Source organism: Salvia splendens, chromosome 10, assembly GCF_004379255.2.
Source record: "Salvia splendens isolate huo1 chromosome 10, SspV2, whole genome shotgun sequence".
Taxonomy (NCBI): Eukaryota; Viridiplantae; Streptophyta; class Magnoliopsida; order Lamiales; family Lamiaceae; genus Salvia; species Salvia splendens.
Window position 1 is genome coordinate 7,727,507 of NC_056041.1, and position 15,715 is coordinate 7,743,221.

Consider the following 15,715-nt stretch of genomic DNA (forward strand, 5'->3'; position numbering starts at 1 on the left):
CCCTAGTTCAATGTTAATTTAATTTTTTAATTTAAAAGTTATGAAGTTGAATGATTAGAGCTTTTTTTATAAAAAAATCTTACTATAGATTTAATTTTAAATAATAAATTATCAGTAGAAATAATCTCGGCCGGACCGCTGGTTTGGAACTTGGATAGAAAAGAAGCGGCGTTCAACAGAGCCTCTCACAGTCACAATGCCGCCGGAGCAATTCCATTTTCACCTGATTCCACTCCATTACTAAGGAATTCTTCCATATTCGTTCTTAATTATCTTATCCCGAAGTCAGAAATCATTCCCCATCAAGGTACATCTCCGATATACATTTATCTTAATATTGCACGCCACTTGTTCGACAAAATGCACAAACGAACCCGTTCCACTCTTCCACTAAAAAAAGTATTGTAGCAGGTGAATAATCAATACTAGTATCATAAAATGATGGTTTCCTTGAGCAATGCGCTAGTCCTTTGTCCTCAGCAACAATTGGACATTGCAGCCAGAGTACCATTGCGCTCTTCTTATGGCCGCTTCAGTGATTGTGGCGCGGTCACGTGCTCGAGTAAACGGAACAACCGTTTTCCTATTTGTCTCACGATCATGAGTTCGAAAAGACAGGCGAGGGCCGCTGCAGAAGGGTTGTGGGAAGACCCCGACGATGGGAGTGATGACAGTGAATTCGAGGATGATTATGAGGAAGAAGAAGAAGAAGAAGAAGAAGAAGAAGAAGACGAGGAAGCGGATTATAGGAGTGATTGGGAGAACAATGGGAATGATAAGGTTGTCGTTAGCAATGCTGAAGCCTTGTCTATGAAACAGTACGAGGAAAGCCTTGTTAGAGGTCTGTGATTTGGAGTACTGCATTGCTTCTTGTTTTTCTGCTAATGTTTGTTCGAAACGAGGAAAAGAACTCAATTTCTTGCTTTTTGTGAAATGCAGATGTTGAGCACATGTTGAGGCCGGAGGAAATAGCAATTTTGGAGCAGAACAAAACTCCTAACCTAGATATATTGTCAACGGTAGATTGAGTTGCTATGGTTTGCATTCGTGTTAGATGAAAATGGTTAAAATTGATTTTTTTGGTTGAAAAAGTAGTCCGTGATCATGTTGTGTTCGTACAGGAGAAATGGAAGCCTTTCCATACCTTTGCTCTAGCTGGACAGATAAAATTTATGGATGGTCTGCTCGAGAATGGATATGATATCGAGCTAGTTGATAAGGTACAGGTGTTTCCATACCATTTCTTGCATGGTTCGTGCAATTTTTTAAACGAACTTGGTTGGACAGGGTGGGTTGACTGCGCTGCATCTGGCAGTCATTGGAAAGAGAGAGGCCGTCATTAGTCATCTCTTGAGGAAAGGAGCAAATCCTGAAGCACGAGATCAGGTATACAACTGTGTGTGGTTATATATGATCGTATTTCATTCCTGGATGGTTTCAAGGATTATTGAGCAATTTTCAGATCTTGCACAGGACGGTGTTACTCCCCTCCATTATGCTGTTCAAGTAGGGGCGATGCAAACTGTGAAACTGTTGATGAAGTACAAGGTTGATGTGAACGTCACTGATAACGTGAGCCTCTCCCTGCTTCAACCTTTTGATGGATATACCATGTATGGTAGATAAAATTTGTTCTTTGCAGGAAGGATGGACACCATTGCACGTGGCAATGCAGACGAGAAACAGATACATAGCGAAGATCTTGTTAGTCAATGGCGCTGACATAAACAGAAGGAACAAGGTAATGTTAGGGATCTTTCTTATGTAAGAAGCTTTAGATCAACAGCGGATTAAGTTTAGAATGTTAGTAAATTCTATCATTTAGTGTTGCTGTTCGACTCCACTGCTGATCGGATATTCAACTGCAGGATGGGAATACGCCCCTTGATCTTAGCTTATGTTATGGCAAAGAGTTCAAGACGTATGATCTTGCCAAAATGTTGAAACAAGTTGCTGGTAGCAGAAGCTTCTAAAATCTCGATTCAGGCAGAATTGGTGTGTGAAAGATGGAGACATGATGTTGCAGAGTCCCCTCTTTTGAAGCTTTATGTAACTGATTGCTGTCTAATTCATGGGATTAATCTTTCATATGCTAATGCAGAAAATGTATTATAGGATGTGATTTTGTTGTTTTCTTTAGTATGTTGTGTCGTTTAACCCCCAAACCTAAGGCTGTATATAAATCAAGCCATTTGTGAGCTATTTAAAATTCAACTCAGACAAAAGTCTGTTCAAAACTCGAATGTTTAGTCAACGAGCCTCGAACCAGGCTCGACATCAACTAGCCCGTGGGTGTTTGACTTGGCTAACGGGTGATTATTAAAACTATTGATAGTTTAAGTAAATCATAGACCAATTTTGATGTCACCAATCATTATACATACTCACAAAATACTCCAAGTAAATAAGTTAAAAAGTTTTAGTAACAAAAAGTACATACGGTCCACCTAAACTATCTACTCACTCAGCTAATAAAGGAAAAGAGTAAACAGGAAAAGTTCAATTAGTTTTCTGAGCTGAAATTCCGGGAGGAAGGTGACAATTTTCCACTCCACTCTTTTTTAATTTCTGATTCTGTTGGATTCTGTTAGTGGAATATGATCCCAAATTTTGCGGTGGTTGATCTTGGGTAGGGTTTCTACTATCAATTCGAACACTGCAAAATTGGTTGAGCTGAGAGATTATTCGCCGCTGGTTTCGGATTTCGAAGTCCAGGAAGAGACAACAGAATGGGGGATGAAAAGGACGCCTTTTACGTTGTGTGGAAGGGGGATATTATTGGAGTCTATAAGAGCATCAATGATCTTGAATCCGTTCTTCGATCTTCGGTTATTTTCTTCTCTTTGATTTATCTTTGCTTCTTTGCCTTTCAGAATTTCCTTTGATCTGAAAATATTTACCTGTGATTATATGTGTAATGGCACAAGTTTTTGTGTTTGGTTTTAATTTATGTTAGGTTATGTTTGATATGGTATGTAATTCAATACTCTAGAGCCTTTTGTGGATATTAAACTAGTAGTATATGAGTAACTAATGACGTTCCACTTAAAGCTTAAAGTTGCATCCTACTCCGTATTTAATTTCAGTAGAAATGTTACAGGTAAAAAATATGCTGTTTTAGATTGTATGAAGCAATTATATCTAATTTCTGTATGAGATGGTGGTATGTTCTGTTCTGTTCTATTCTTAAGGTTCCTATGGGCTATATATAAATCTTGTCTAGACATGGAGTTGACATACTGAACGGCTGTATCAACTAAAAGTAAAAATTATTTAAAGTAAGTAGTCTTATAAATTTACAATGATGCATGGGCTCTTCGCAATTGGTAATTCGCAAAATTTACCTGATTCCAACTATATAATTTGCCTAACAACTTGTGAGAGTGTGCTAAAGGTTATGTTCACTGAGTAATTATGTATGCACTTTCTTTTTGTAGGTGGATGATACTTCAGTTCGCGTGTTCAAAGGGTATGGTTTGTCTAAAGAAGCTGATGAGTACCTCTCGTCACACGGACTTAAGAATGCTATATATTCTATTGATGCCAGTCAAGTGCAAGATGACCGTTTTGGCCAACTTATCACATGCCCTTTTCGAGTTAGATTCTGGACTTATGTGCAAGTGAATGACTTTTATGTCCAAATCCTTTTTAAAATGTGGCTATATTTTATGCATCTGACAACACTTAGTATGCCTTCCAAGTGTTATAGCAGTGTGAATGTGTGATAACCGGTAAGACCTGCAACATTCATTAACAACCTGCTAAATTTCTGAATGTAGGAACCAAATTCTTCCACAAGTAAATCATCTAGCAAGAATCATCAAGAGAAGAGACCGCAGGTAATTTTAGTTAGGACTTGTGGTTGTGGAGTTGGAGCATGTGAATATGAATCTAGTTGGAGTTTAAGTTGTGAATTGTTCCACTCACCCTAGGTTGATACAAGGCAGTTACTACCCTACATGCCTATTTGCTAGTGGGGCTTTTCTTGGATGAAACAAACACATCATTTTTTTCCATGTTATTTTGTATTGTTCCTTACAAGTTATGGCACTTCTACTTCTGAAGTATAGACCTATATATGGATTTATTGATTCTGTTGTGATCATTGAAAAAGCATTGAGTTCCTCTCAAAATTTTGTTGGTTAATTTTGATTGTGCTATGGGATATTTCTCATCATTTACTCACAACATCCCAACCTTCCAGATATCCAAATTTGTTGGTCTTTCACTTATTCTGATGTGGGACATGGAGCATATGATATGAATTTCATTTATGTGTTGCATAGTGCAAGGTTATAAAGATGCTTGAAATAAAGCTATTCCACTGTTCAGAGACATATTGTGATTTTTAGATATAGGTGATTAATTTTGTGCTGTTTGTGATTATTTTCCAACAGATGGTTCTTAAACTCTCTCTATCTCTCTGCCTCTCTCTTCCAGCAGGACATAGTTGGTTCAGCTTCTTTTGCAGCAAATCCTCAATTAAAACCTTCTAAATTAGACGATTTTCTTCAAGGTCTACCAGTTTCTTCTTACTGCGTAAGTTGTTATGAGTCATTCTCGTATTTCGATTCATCAGCAAATGGTATGGAATAATCTGATCATTTAAAATGATATAGTTAGCTTCAGTTCCACTCTAACAGTGTTTTCAGATAATTGCAACAATCAGTATTATGAATGCTTCTGGGTTTTGACAAAGTTAATTGAAGGAAAAATCTTAAACCTACTACTAGAGGCCTTCACAGTTATTCTGCCATAATATTTCATGTTTTGGTGGCTTACATATATTATGCTTCCCTTTTGTTCAATCCATCACCTGAGGCATAAGGTTGTATGAGCTGTTTCTAAATATACTGTCACTCACAACTCCTGGTTCCGGTTATTTACAGAGTTCCTGTATTATTGAGTTTGATGGTGCTTCAAAAGGAAACCCTGGACCAGCTGGCGCAGGGGCTGTCCTGAGATCAGCCAATGGGGGCATGGTACTTTCATCTTAATTGTGAATGCTATGTCATTCTACTTTTTGATCAACTCTTTACACCTTGTTCTCTCTCAACTTGCAATAGACTGCCGCATCATCGTGTGAGTTTGTGTGTGTGTCACTCTGTTTGAAGTTTTGACATAATTTGCCTTAGAACTTGAAATGATAAATCATGAGTGAAATATCCGAATAATCTACAGCATCACATAATTCATCTATTGTTCTTGATTTCTAACATAAGAGCTCCTTACATTTTCAGTGTGTCCATGAATCTTGATAGGTATTTCGGCTGCGTGAAGGTGTAGGAATTGTGACCAATAACGTCGCTGAATACCGAGGTGCCATTTTAGGCTTAAGATATGCTCTATCAAAAGGGTTCAAATATGTACGTATGCAGGGAGACTCTAAGCTAGTCTGCATGCAGGTACTTTTTTCTTCCTTGTCCTATTTACAGTTTCTCATGTTACCTTTATTTGTCCTCAAATGACCTGGTAATGTTAGCATTAATAGTAGTAGGAATGGCTTACACGCTTTATACTATTTGAAAAGTTTTTCTTTCTCATCTATTCTGAACATAATCTCTAGTCTTCTTTAAAGTAGTTACCTCCTTTTTGCTTTATCTCATGGACAGGTTCAGGGTCTATGGAGAACCAAAACTCAGAATATGGCTGACTTGTGTAAGGTGGCTAAAGAGCTCAAAGATCAGTTTGCATCATTTGAGATCCGTCATGTTGAAAGAGTGAGTTAAAAATATTATGACTTGATTCTTCCCTGCTTTTATTGAAAAGAGAACTTCTGTGGACGAACGAATAAAGGGATTAAGTTCAATTACAGGTGGCTAAATTTTATGAAGTATGAACATCAAAAGTGTTTCTGTTAACCATTAACATCACCTTTTGAAATAGCTTGTGCCTTGTGGGGTGGCTAGTGTAGTATGCCACATGGTATAAGGTTTTCATGTTAATGTAGTGCCATGCCGACTTTCTGGTAATAGTTATGTGATCTGCAATCTTTGAATTATGTACATAAAATAATGTAATTTATGTACCTGGCTGATCTTAAATAATTCCCTAGTTAATTTTTTATGGGCCCATATAAATTCTCCATTTATAAGTTGTTCATATTTTATGATGGTCATGCACAGCATTTTATCATCAATTCTATCTTCATTAAAATTGCATACTCTTGCATGTTATCAGGAGTGCAACACTGAAGCTGATGCTCAAGCAAACCTTGCATTACATCTAAAGAGTAATCCCCTTTAGATTGTTTTCCGCAGTTCCTACTTTGTCATCTCTTGTCATATACGCTTTTGTAGAACTCACATCAAATTACTGTATCAGATGGCGAAATTCAAGTGGAATGCGACGTGAAGTGAAGCTCAGTGGACTGCTTTAAGAACATGTCGGTTCTTGACAAATGAATGACTGCACTTTTTGGGGGGAGCTGACAGCTAACGTTGTAAAATATGGTGAAAATATCTGTTAAAATGAAACTTCTTTTGAGAAGTTTTTATTTTGAAGTTTCTGCTTACTACAATCGTATGTTAATTCAACTAGTTGTCTATCTAGGCTACATGTACTAGTAAAATTCTATTGGTGGAAACATAGGGAGGGAAATTATTGCTATGATGGATACATGTTCCACTATTCTCTGGAAGGATAAATTTTACCCGTTTATTATATAATCATTTGATGATGCAATTTCTGTATAATCACACTCTACTATAGCTCTTTCTTAAATTAGAGATTGGTGACAAAATGAAAGGAAATGAAACGTGATCTGAAAAGATGGACAGAGGGAAATAATTCAAGAAGAAAATGCTATAAACCAGTTCTGTTCACTCTTGAGCTATTTTGTGATATTACATGTAGTTTTTGCTGTGGTTAGTTGTGTTTTCTACAGGTACACGGTTAAAGACAATGCAAGGCCTGAGCTTCATGTTGCAGAGTTGGAATTTGAGCTTCTAGATTGAAGATTTGAGCTAGCCTGCATCCAGGTTATATATATTCTGCCTTACATTTTATGAATGTTGAGCACTGCTGACAGCAACATATGTATCGGTTACCGTATTCACTGAATTCAATATGCATTTAGGCGTTAGCTGATAGTTTAACTTATGTTTGTTACACACTAATAACATAGTACCATATTGAAATCACTTTGTGCTAGGATATGAACCTAACTGTGTTTACGCAATGAGACACGCTGTCATTGCTACAAGACCAGCAAAATTAGTCTCCAATGGTGAGAGACACCCTGCTTTTCAGGCAATTTCTGTAATTATTGAGAGAGAACTTCTAACATCAGCTGGTAAAGTGCTGATGAATATGGTAGAGCTACGAGAGTGAGTAACATTTTTTAAATATGACAGTTCCTTTCCAGTATTTATTTTTGAAGTGCAAAGCACATGTATCAAGTTGTTTTGACCAGATTTCAGTCCTTCCCAGTTTTTCTGTGTCCATTTTCCATTTCCATTAGATATAACGTAACAACGATAAAAACATTAAATTCAAATTTAAACAATCTAATTTTGTTTACTAACAATAAGTCGGTTTAAGCAAGAAACGCTCCGCCTAACATAAATGCGGAATACTCCCTCTGTCCCATAATAGGAATCACATTTGGTATGGACACGAGTTTTAAGTAATATAAAGAATAATGTGTTGGAAAAGTTAGTGGAATATAAGGTTCATATTTTGATATTTTTGTTTTATAATAGAATGTGAGGGAGGTGAGTTAGTGGAATTTGAGACCTACTTACTATTTATGATAAAAGTGAAATGTGACTTGTTGTGGGACGGAGTGAGTATTATTTTGTGCTCATCTAAGACCAAACGAAAAGACCGAGATACTCAGTTTGCAATAAACATTTTTTCTGTCATTATTTCGTCCCACTTCAGTATTCCAAGTTTCCAACTCCTCGGACATGCTCAGCTTATTTCATTATTTATGCTCCCTCCATTCCTAGTTGAGTCATTTCATTTTCTGCACTCGTTTTAGAAAAAAAAAATAATAATAATAATAATAAATAGTTAAAGTGGATAAAAAGTAAATTAAGAGAGACAATCTTATCTACTTTATTATGTCACTTACTTAACTCTCTCTCCATTTTAACTATTTATTATCATTTTTTTAAAACTATGACAGAAAATGAAATGACTCAACTACCGCGGAACGGAGAGATTATTATGCTCCACAAAATGCTGAAATTATAAATTGATATTGAAAATGAGGATAATGTTTCTTTTTCAGTAAATAATCCAGCAAACTTTCCGAAAAAAAGCATGATTTCTTGCATTGGTTTATGCTTCTGAGGTAATGATCCTAATCGCATTCCAAGATGAATACTATACTAATTTCAGTCATGGACAATTTCCATTGAGCCCAGTGATTAAATAACTTGGTTTACACATTTTGTACATCAAAATTTTAAAACACCTAGCAATCTGTAATCTTTATAATATATAATTAATTACTCCATCTTTTCATGCATATTCTTGCTATAGATACGCCTTTTATTCTCCCTATATAAACATGCCTGCTTACCAGAATTTAAACATCGAATACTTGCTTAATTCCCTCTCTCTTGTTGATTATTTAGCCTTTTTGGTGTGTTTCCAAAAATGGCTTCTAAAGGGTTCATTTTCATGCTAGCCTTTGTGCTTTTGGTTACAAGAATGGTTAGTATAAAAGTTCACTAATTAGATTATTTGTTTAATACTAGTATTTTGTAATTATACATATGTGATATTGATGGTTCTTTGTCATCGCAGGTCTCGTCCGCAGGAGACGTCGAAAATATTGAAATCGAGGTCACTTTTCTCTCCTTTTCCTTCTTCATTCCTAACTTACATCTATGTCACACTATAAAGTCAGTACAAAGTTTACTATCCATGCACAAAATGCATGCGTTGGCAATCTACATTGCAAAATAGTGTTTCATCTCATATTTTTGTGCATCATGTGATTACAGAACAACGACCATCGCCACCATGAGCATGCCAAAGCACCGGCTCCTGCCCCCGTCTACACTCCACTACATGCACCAGCTAAGGCCCCCATCCACCACCAACACCATGAGCATGTCATAGCACCGGCTCACGCACCTGCCCACCACCACAAGCATGCCATAACTCCTGCTCATGCCCCCCTCCCCCACCACGAGCATGCCCCTGCCCACGCACCAGCTAAATCCCCTGCTCACTCACACAATGCACCTGCCTCTGCACCAATTCCTCCACCACATGGTACAGATCTCACAAATTTTGTTCTTTTAAAGCCCTTGACAAAATTTTCTTGTTTTCTCACAACCATCTCACGTGCAGGTTGTGTGGCACAATGTGCATCATACTGCAAGCCGATTAGCCCGAAAAGGCCCTGCATGAGGAAATGTACCATGTGCTGTGCCAAGTGCAAATGTGTGCCTGGTTCTACAAAGTGCCACAACTGGAACAGTGTCGAAATCCACGGCCATCTCGTCAAGTGCCCTTGAACCACCCGACCCTCTTTTATTGATCTTTTCCTACTTCGTTGTCATCTTCCTCGTCTTATCTCTTACGTGTCCGTGTCAGTTCAACAGTGTACCAAGAACAAAAATTAACCTTGTTTTCTTTTGTTATGAGCTAAGTTTTCTATATTGCTATGGCCTCAACCTCTCTCATACATAAAAGAAACAGACATCACTTTTATACTACTATTATAGATATGACAAGAAGCCTTACAACTTGATGTTTGAATAAGAATGAAATACTACAATGGACTAGACCAAGTATAAATGGTTTTCAGTTATTATTAAAATAATAGTACTATATGATATTATCAGAGCATACATGTGGTCAAAGTATTTTGGTCCTTTTTCATAAAGAAATTCGGAAGTAAATTGATTATGATCACTCATTGATTCGTCCGGTATCTAACTTATAGGATTCATTTATAAGTTAGTTTTCTAGATCGAAAATTTATGACGTTCAAAATGTATAGATCCAATGTCACATTCAGTAAAGATTTATGATACATGTATAGGATGTACCCAATGTGTCCGGGCGTGCCCCACCGATGTATTAGAAATGATACCTTGGGATGGATGTAAAGCTAAACAAATTGCTTCTGCCCCAAGGACCGAAGACTGCGTTGGTGTGAACTTGTAATATAATAAAAATAAGAGATATGAAACACAATTTGCAATAAAGAAACTGGCACCAGGCTTTTGCACAACTCATGTGCAGCATTTCATATTTAACTCTAATTAAATTTTGTGACACAGAGAATCTCTCAAGTGTTGAAACACAAGTTGACTAGTGTTGAGTAACATGTGATCTCACATGGACTCAGTCTCCTGAGACATATCTCAGTTGTCACTTACTAATATCTTATTTTAAGCTTCAGTGAAGACTCTAGAACGTCGGTGCTTCCCTCTTTAACCATACAATTACAATCCCATCAAACACTATAGTCTAAACAGATAGACAACACTTATTTTACCCACTAAAACTTGGTCTAAGTCTATGTTGAAGCTTTCAAGATGAAATTGCAAGTTTCAATAACCAAAAGGAAGCCTCGTATTTGGTTTAAACAAGTGGTGTGGTTATAGTATTTGTTTAAGAGAATCGAGAGGTGTTTACACGTGGTGTGAAGACTGCTGCATACAGCTAGACCCATCACAACATGTCTCATTGCATTATTTGATACCCCAAAAAAACTCTATATATATCACTAACACCATCCATTAATCTTCATCTTAAGCATTCCAAAAATGGCTTCAAAAGGTGTGCTTCTTGTCCTAACTTGCTTCCTTCTCATCAACACCAAGGTATATTTGGCCTCACCTTTTAAGTAGTATTTTCTTACTTTAACATCATCCCTTGTTAATCCTTACACTATACTCCTATAATAATGTGTTCATTTTTGGTAGGTTTCATCAGATGAGGAAAAAAATGAGTTAAATAATGCTTACAACAAGCCACCCCCACCCCTGCCTCCGGTAGTCAAGGCGTCCCCACCACCACCACCACCATCTCCAAGCCCACCCCCTCCTCCAGTAGCAAAGGCGTCCCCACCACCGCCATCGCCACCAAGGAACACCAAAGGTAACTAACTTCAAACCATACATATATAATGCATTCATTCATTTGATAGAGAAGTACTACTAATTAAGCAAAAAAATGGGGGGGTTTAGTATTAGTATTTGAATTTGTTTTGTGAGAGCAGAGTGTGGAGTGTTGTGTGTGGTGCGGTGCAAGAATCATTCGAGGAAGAACGTATGCCTGAGGGCGTGCGTAACATGCTGCGATAGATGCAAGTGTGTTCCACCAGGGCAGTACGGAAACAGAGAGAAATGCGGCAAATGCTACGCCACCATGACCACCCGCGGCGGCAAGCTCAAGTGTCCTTGATTCTTCTTTCTCTTCTTTCTAAATTCACCAAATTTTCTTCACTCCAAAACCAACATACCATATCAGATTTGCTCTACCTACCTTGTGTTATGGACTATTTAATGGAGTGATTAATAAATTCATCCTGCTAAATGTATCAAGTCGAATATATGTCTGTTTTCGCATGGGAACATACGTATTCCATATTCAACTCAGATTGGTATCTCAATTTGGTATGGAGTAAGATGAGTAATAATTGTAAATATCATCTCCTTATGTTAGCTTTTCGTCAGATATGCATCATGCTCATACATCTACTCGACAAATTAACAACTCCAACATTTGCTAATTAAAGTAATCAAGTTATTACTATAACAACAAAATACGAAAAACATCATTCTCCAACTGAAAATTTCAATTAAATTTTTTGCTCTCCAAAAAAACTTAAATGTTGCACACCTATCAATAGGCCCAAATTTTCTAAATCATTGAATCATTTGAACAGGCTCAATGCCCATTTGTGTTTTTCTTTAACTCGGTTTGGTTTATTTGGGGTCTCGAGTGTATTCAAGTTATATTATTTTCTTGTTATTTTTTTTTTTAATTTAGTACTCAGTGAAACAACTCCAATTTGATACGTGTATTTCAAAATGAGAACTAAATAATTTGATAACCATTTAGAAGTTGAACCTTTAAATATGGGTATTGGAGTGTGGCCTTAGCGCTCAGCCTCTCACGGAGTTACTTAGGAGTAATAATGCAAGTAAATATAGAGTAGAAACTCATTTTGTATACAAATACGAGATCAAGTTAAAAAAAATGACATTTTTTTGTTATAATAAAACTCGTAAACTCTATGGCGTAATAGTTGGCCCAAAAATCGTAGATTGAAGATTAGGACCTAAGATTTTAGCCCAGATTTTTTTCATTGTTGGATTTAACCAAAAACAGGTCAATATGAATGAACAAGTTCAAAATGGAGTAGGTTGGTAGAAACCAGCGAATAATGGTGTTGGAAAATTTTAAAATATTAATGACTCCAACGAGAAGGTGAGATATAGAGGAGGGCCTTCTACATACATGTTGGATCAAATTCATGATTTTTTTTTAAATTTTAAAATCACTCTTTGATTTTAATATGAAAATATATTATACAAGATTAGGCTAGATAATATTGATTTCCAAATTATACATAATTTCCCTCCAAATCTAAACTAATTATGATAATTGACTACTTTTAAAGTCCGTGAAATTGACCCGAATTTCACCAAAGTTTACAATGTTTATGAGAATTTGCACTTAATTAAATATGTCAAGACAGGGGATATAATTGACTATTTTTAAAGTAGTGAAAGTAATCAAAATTGACCACATTTCATATACTGGTTTTTATGACAAATTTGCAATTAAATCGAATATGTCAAGACAAGAAAACGCCGAAACATGTATTTGTCGCAAATGCTATTTATAAGTAATTAGTCAGATTCAAATGTATTCAAGTCTATTTACTTTTCCTTTCTTTTCCTTTTTCCAAATAAAATTTATCAGTCAATTCCAATAATTCACTAGTACGTCAATTTTGTACGACTATTCAGTGAAATCATTAATTGTAGTGTATAATAAATCATCCAATTATGTAGAAGTGAAAGTTATGGACTTATGTGGATGAAATGCAGCTTCAACATTTGAATTATTTTTGTAGTTTTGAAAAATCCTAGTGTGGAATTATCTTTAATGCACAAAATCCGTATGCATACATTGCAAATGGGAATAAAAATGATGAAGGTAGTTTTTGGATACGAAGATGCATTTATAAATATAATACAAATTGCATTTCCGGAAATGACCAACAGTAAAATGGAACACATGTCACAACACCGGTGGGGCCACGTGACTCCCCTAAGCACCAACCAAAGCGAATGAATAGAGCACGTGCATATCCCGCCACGTCATCCTCAGTAAGAAATATACACACACACACTTAGATATAGAAAACTATTGGATAGCTTTGATAATGACAGGTCAGTTGAGAGGGGACTGCACATGCCCCCACTATCAAATACTACTCCCCATCTCTCTCTCCACTTTTTGATATCACTATGGCATGGGTCATGGAAGTATAACCATATGGCATCATGTAACAATGCATACACCACACCATACCAATAGACAAAATTTTTATGCACATCATATTATTATAATAATAATAATAATAATAATAATAATACTAATATCGTACGAGTTAGGACCATCTCCAATAATTTTGATCATAATGGTTTTAAATTTTGTTCTATTACACTACAAATTTTGGTGCATACTAAAAATATTCATCCATTGTCCATTAATTAATCAGGAAAAAAAATGTGCATTGGATTTAATTTAGTTTTTATTTTATTCTATGTACATTGTGTCTACTTTTGTTCTGCATCATTAAACACCATGTTAGCTATGATATTAATTTGGCCGATTAATGTTGATTAGATGAAAATCTTTGTGTCTTAAAATCCAAGTTTATAATATACATGCTCGTTCTACGGGCATTTACTTGCTTTAATAGTGTTCAATGTTCATGAACTGGCGGCTCCGATTACTCCAAAGCTCGATTCTTAACTGGTCCATGAATAATGGTTAGTGGTTCAGTTAATGGTTAAAGTCTCCGATTATAAGTTTTGACTGTCAATTTTCTGTCATTGTCAATTCTTCCTTTTTTACAACATAGTTACATAAACTTATATCCAACTAATATGAATTGTTTTTTGAATTCTAAATTTATAGTAATACTTTATACTCCACTAAATCAAATTTACACGTAAACTCACAGTGATATAGTATCAATGGAGGTGTGAAAGCAGCCCAGTTGACCCAAATACAAAAGAACTAAAAGCTTGTTAAGGCCGACCCAATTAATCGATGTTTTTGCGTTAATTAATTTTCAAATTTCATTACTCTTCTCCAATAAAGAATGCATATGTATAATGGAGTATTTGTGTTTTCGATTTAGAAGTCTTACTTTTCCTTTATTTCTCTTATTGTACTCCAACATACTCAGGGACGACGGAGCCATAAATTCTATATAAATGGAATAAAAATATATATATATTTTTTAATAAATTAAGAAGGGGCATAAATAAGAATATTTTTTAAAAAAATTATATTAACTAACAAAAGTAGCATTAATAATTTTTTTAGGTGGGGCATTGCATCTGTGGCTACCAAATAGATCCGTCCCTGCCAACAGTTAATGATAATTCTTTCTTGCATCACAATCATTTACAGCAAATGTGTGTGCAATTCTTATCTCTCATGAATATTCTTACTAATACTATGTAACTTAAACTGAGATCACACTTGCTTTTGCATCTAAAATGAGATTAAGAGTCTTGATTTTAAGTGTTGATAACACTTACTTTTGCATCTAAAATGAGATTAAGTGTCTTAATTGAGTAAACCCTTTTTTTGTAACAAAACATGATTATTAAAAAAAATACACACATGTCAAAAAATTCATAAACTTTTTGGCAAAAATTAAGTTTGATTGACCCGAATAGAGAACAGCTTTGGCTTAACGTATTTGGTCTCAATAGAATGAATTATCACAATTACCTTGTCTAGTTACTACTAGTTTGAAATAAAATAGCATTGACATTTTTATATAAACGGAATATAAGTTTAATTATCTAATTACACCTATTTTTATTTCTCAACCGAGTTATAACTAATATTGCGTCCATACATGTAAGAAAAAATAAATTGCAACATTGATTAAATAAGTGAATATCATAGTATTTGTTCAACAATTATTATTTAAGAAGAGAGTGATGGCATGAATAGAAAAGGCATGAGGTATCCAATCTTGATGTTGAAGACTTATTCTAAAAATAAAATAAAGTGAGAGAGAGCTTATTATAATTTGAAGCACGTGACTCCGTCACGAGAATGAGAGCGACGCACCGCCTGTAGCCTTTCACTCACGTGCCTATACAACTCTACAGCTCTACTCCCATATCTTAATCTTAATCTATTATCTATATCATTTTAATAGCTGTATTATCTACTAGGACTATTATGAATACTATTACTATTACCTAAGCATAACACAATGCTTTGCCCATACCCAATGTCGTTATCATTATTTTTATTAATTTTATAGTTATATTAACAATAATAAATTATAAAATTAATAATTTCATAAAAATATTGATAACAATTGGGTATGGGAAATTCATAACCCAATGCTTTGCCTATTAAAGTTTGTGTATTTTCCTTTTGAATGAGGTCGTTTATAAGTTAAATTTTTTATATATACCATTACTTGTGTCAACATTAGTTTATGTCTTTATGACATAAGAGCTTATATATA

General features: G+C 35.3%; 4 protein-coding genes across 20 annotated transcripts; all 4 read left to right on the top strand.

Annotated features, from left to right (window-relative positions):
* On the top strand, positions 1-2,237 carry LOC121750938 (ankyrin repeat domain-containing protein EMB506, chloroplastic-like). Its single transcript, XM_042145604.1, has 8 exons — positions 1-307; positions 412-841; positions 940-1,019; positions 1,122-1,220; positions 1,288-1,386; positions 1,474-1,572; positions 1,643-1,741; positions 1,869-2,237. Exons 2-8 carry the CDS (start codon positions 439-441, stop codon positions 1,971-1,973), a joined length of 984 nt encoding a protein of 327 aa, XP_042001538.1. The 5' UTR covers positions 1-307; positions 412-438; the 3' UTR covers positions 1,974-2,237.
* Positions 2,238-2,401: 164 nt separating this feature from the next.
* On the top strand, positions 2,402-9,620 carry LOC121750955 (uncharacterized protein Mb2253c-like). Of its 17 annotated transcripts, none has more exons than XM_042145645.1 (14): positions 2,403-2,535; positions 2,634-2,828; positions 3,438-3,596; positions 3,780-3,839; positions 4,441-4,539; positions 4,890-4,982; positions 5,262-5,405; positions 5,613-5,720; positions 6,181-6,232; positions 6,325-7,328; positions 8,237-8,299; positions 8,758-8,796; positions 8,958-9,231; positions 9,310-9,620. In XM_042145645.1, exons 2-10 carry the CDS (start codon positions 2,730-2,732, stop codon positions 6,357-6,359), a joined length of 849 nt encoding a protein of 282 aa, XP_042001579.1. In that variant the 5' UTR covers positions 2,403-2,535; positions 2,634-2,729; the 3' UTR covers positions 6,360-7,328; positions 8,237-8,299; positions 8,758-8,796; positions 8,958-9,231; positions 9,310-9,620. The 17 variants fall into 17 exon arrangements, with proteins under 17 accessions (XP_042001586.1, XP_042001579.1, XP_042001582.1 ...); XM_042145648.1 differs by having other exon boundaries at positions 6,325-7,228; XM_042145649.1 differs by lacking the exon at positions 8,237-8,299 and having other exon boundaries at positions 6,325-6,980; positions 7,154-7,228.
* LOC121752563 (gibberellin-regulated protein 14-like) lies at positions 8,608-9,476 on the top strand. Its single transcript, XM_042147691.1, has 4 exons — positions 8,608-8,664; positions 8,758-8,796; positions 8,958-9,231; positions 9,310-9,476. The coding sequence occupies exons 1-4, from the start codon at positions 8,608-8,610 to the stop codon at positions 9,474-9,476; spliced, it is 537 nt and encodes a 178-aa protein (XP_042003625.1).
* Positions 9,621-10,736: 1,116 nt separating the features above from the next.
* Positions 10,737-11,540, top strand: LOC121751476 (gibberellin-regulated protein 14-like). The gene is made up of 3 exons (XM_042146225.1): positions 10,737-10,793; positions 10,896-11,070; positions 11,192-11,540. Exons 1-3 carry the CDS (start codon positions 10,737-10,739, stop codon positions 11,374-11,376), a joined length of 417 nt encoding a protein of 138 aa, XP_042002159.1. The 3' UTR covers positions 11,377-11,540.
* Positions 11,541-15,715: the final 4,175 nt, after the last annotated feature.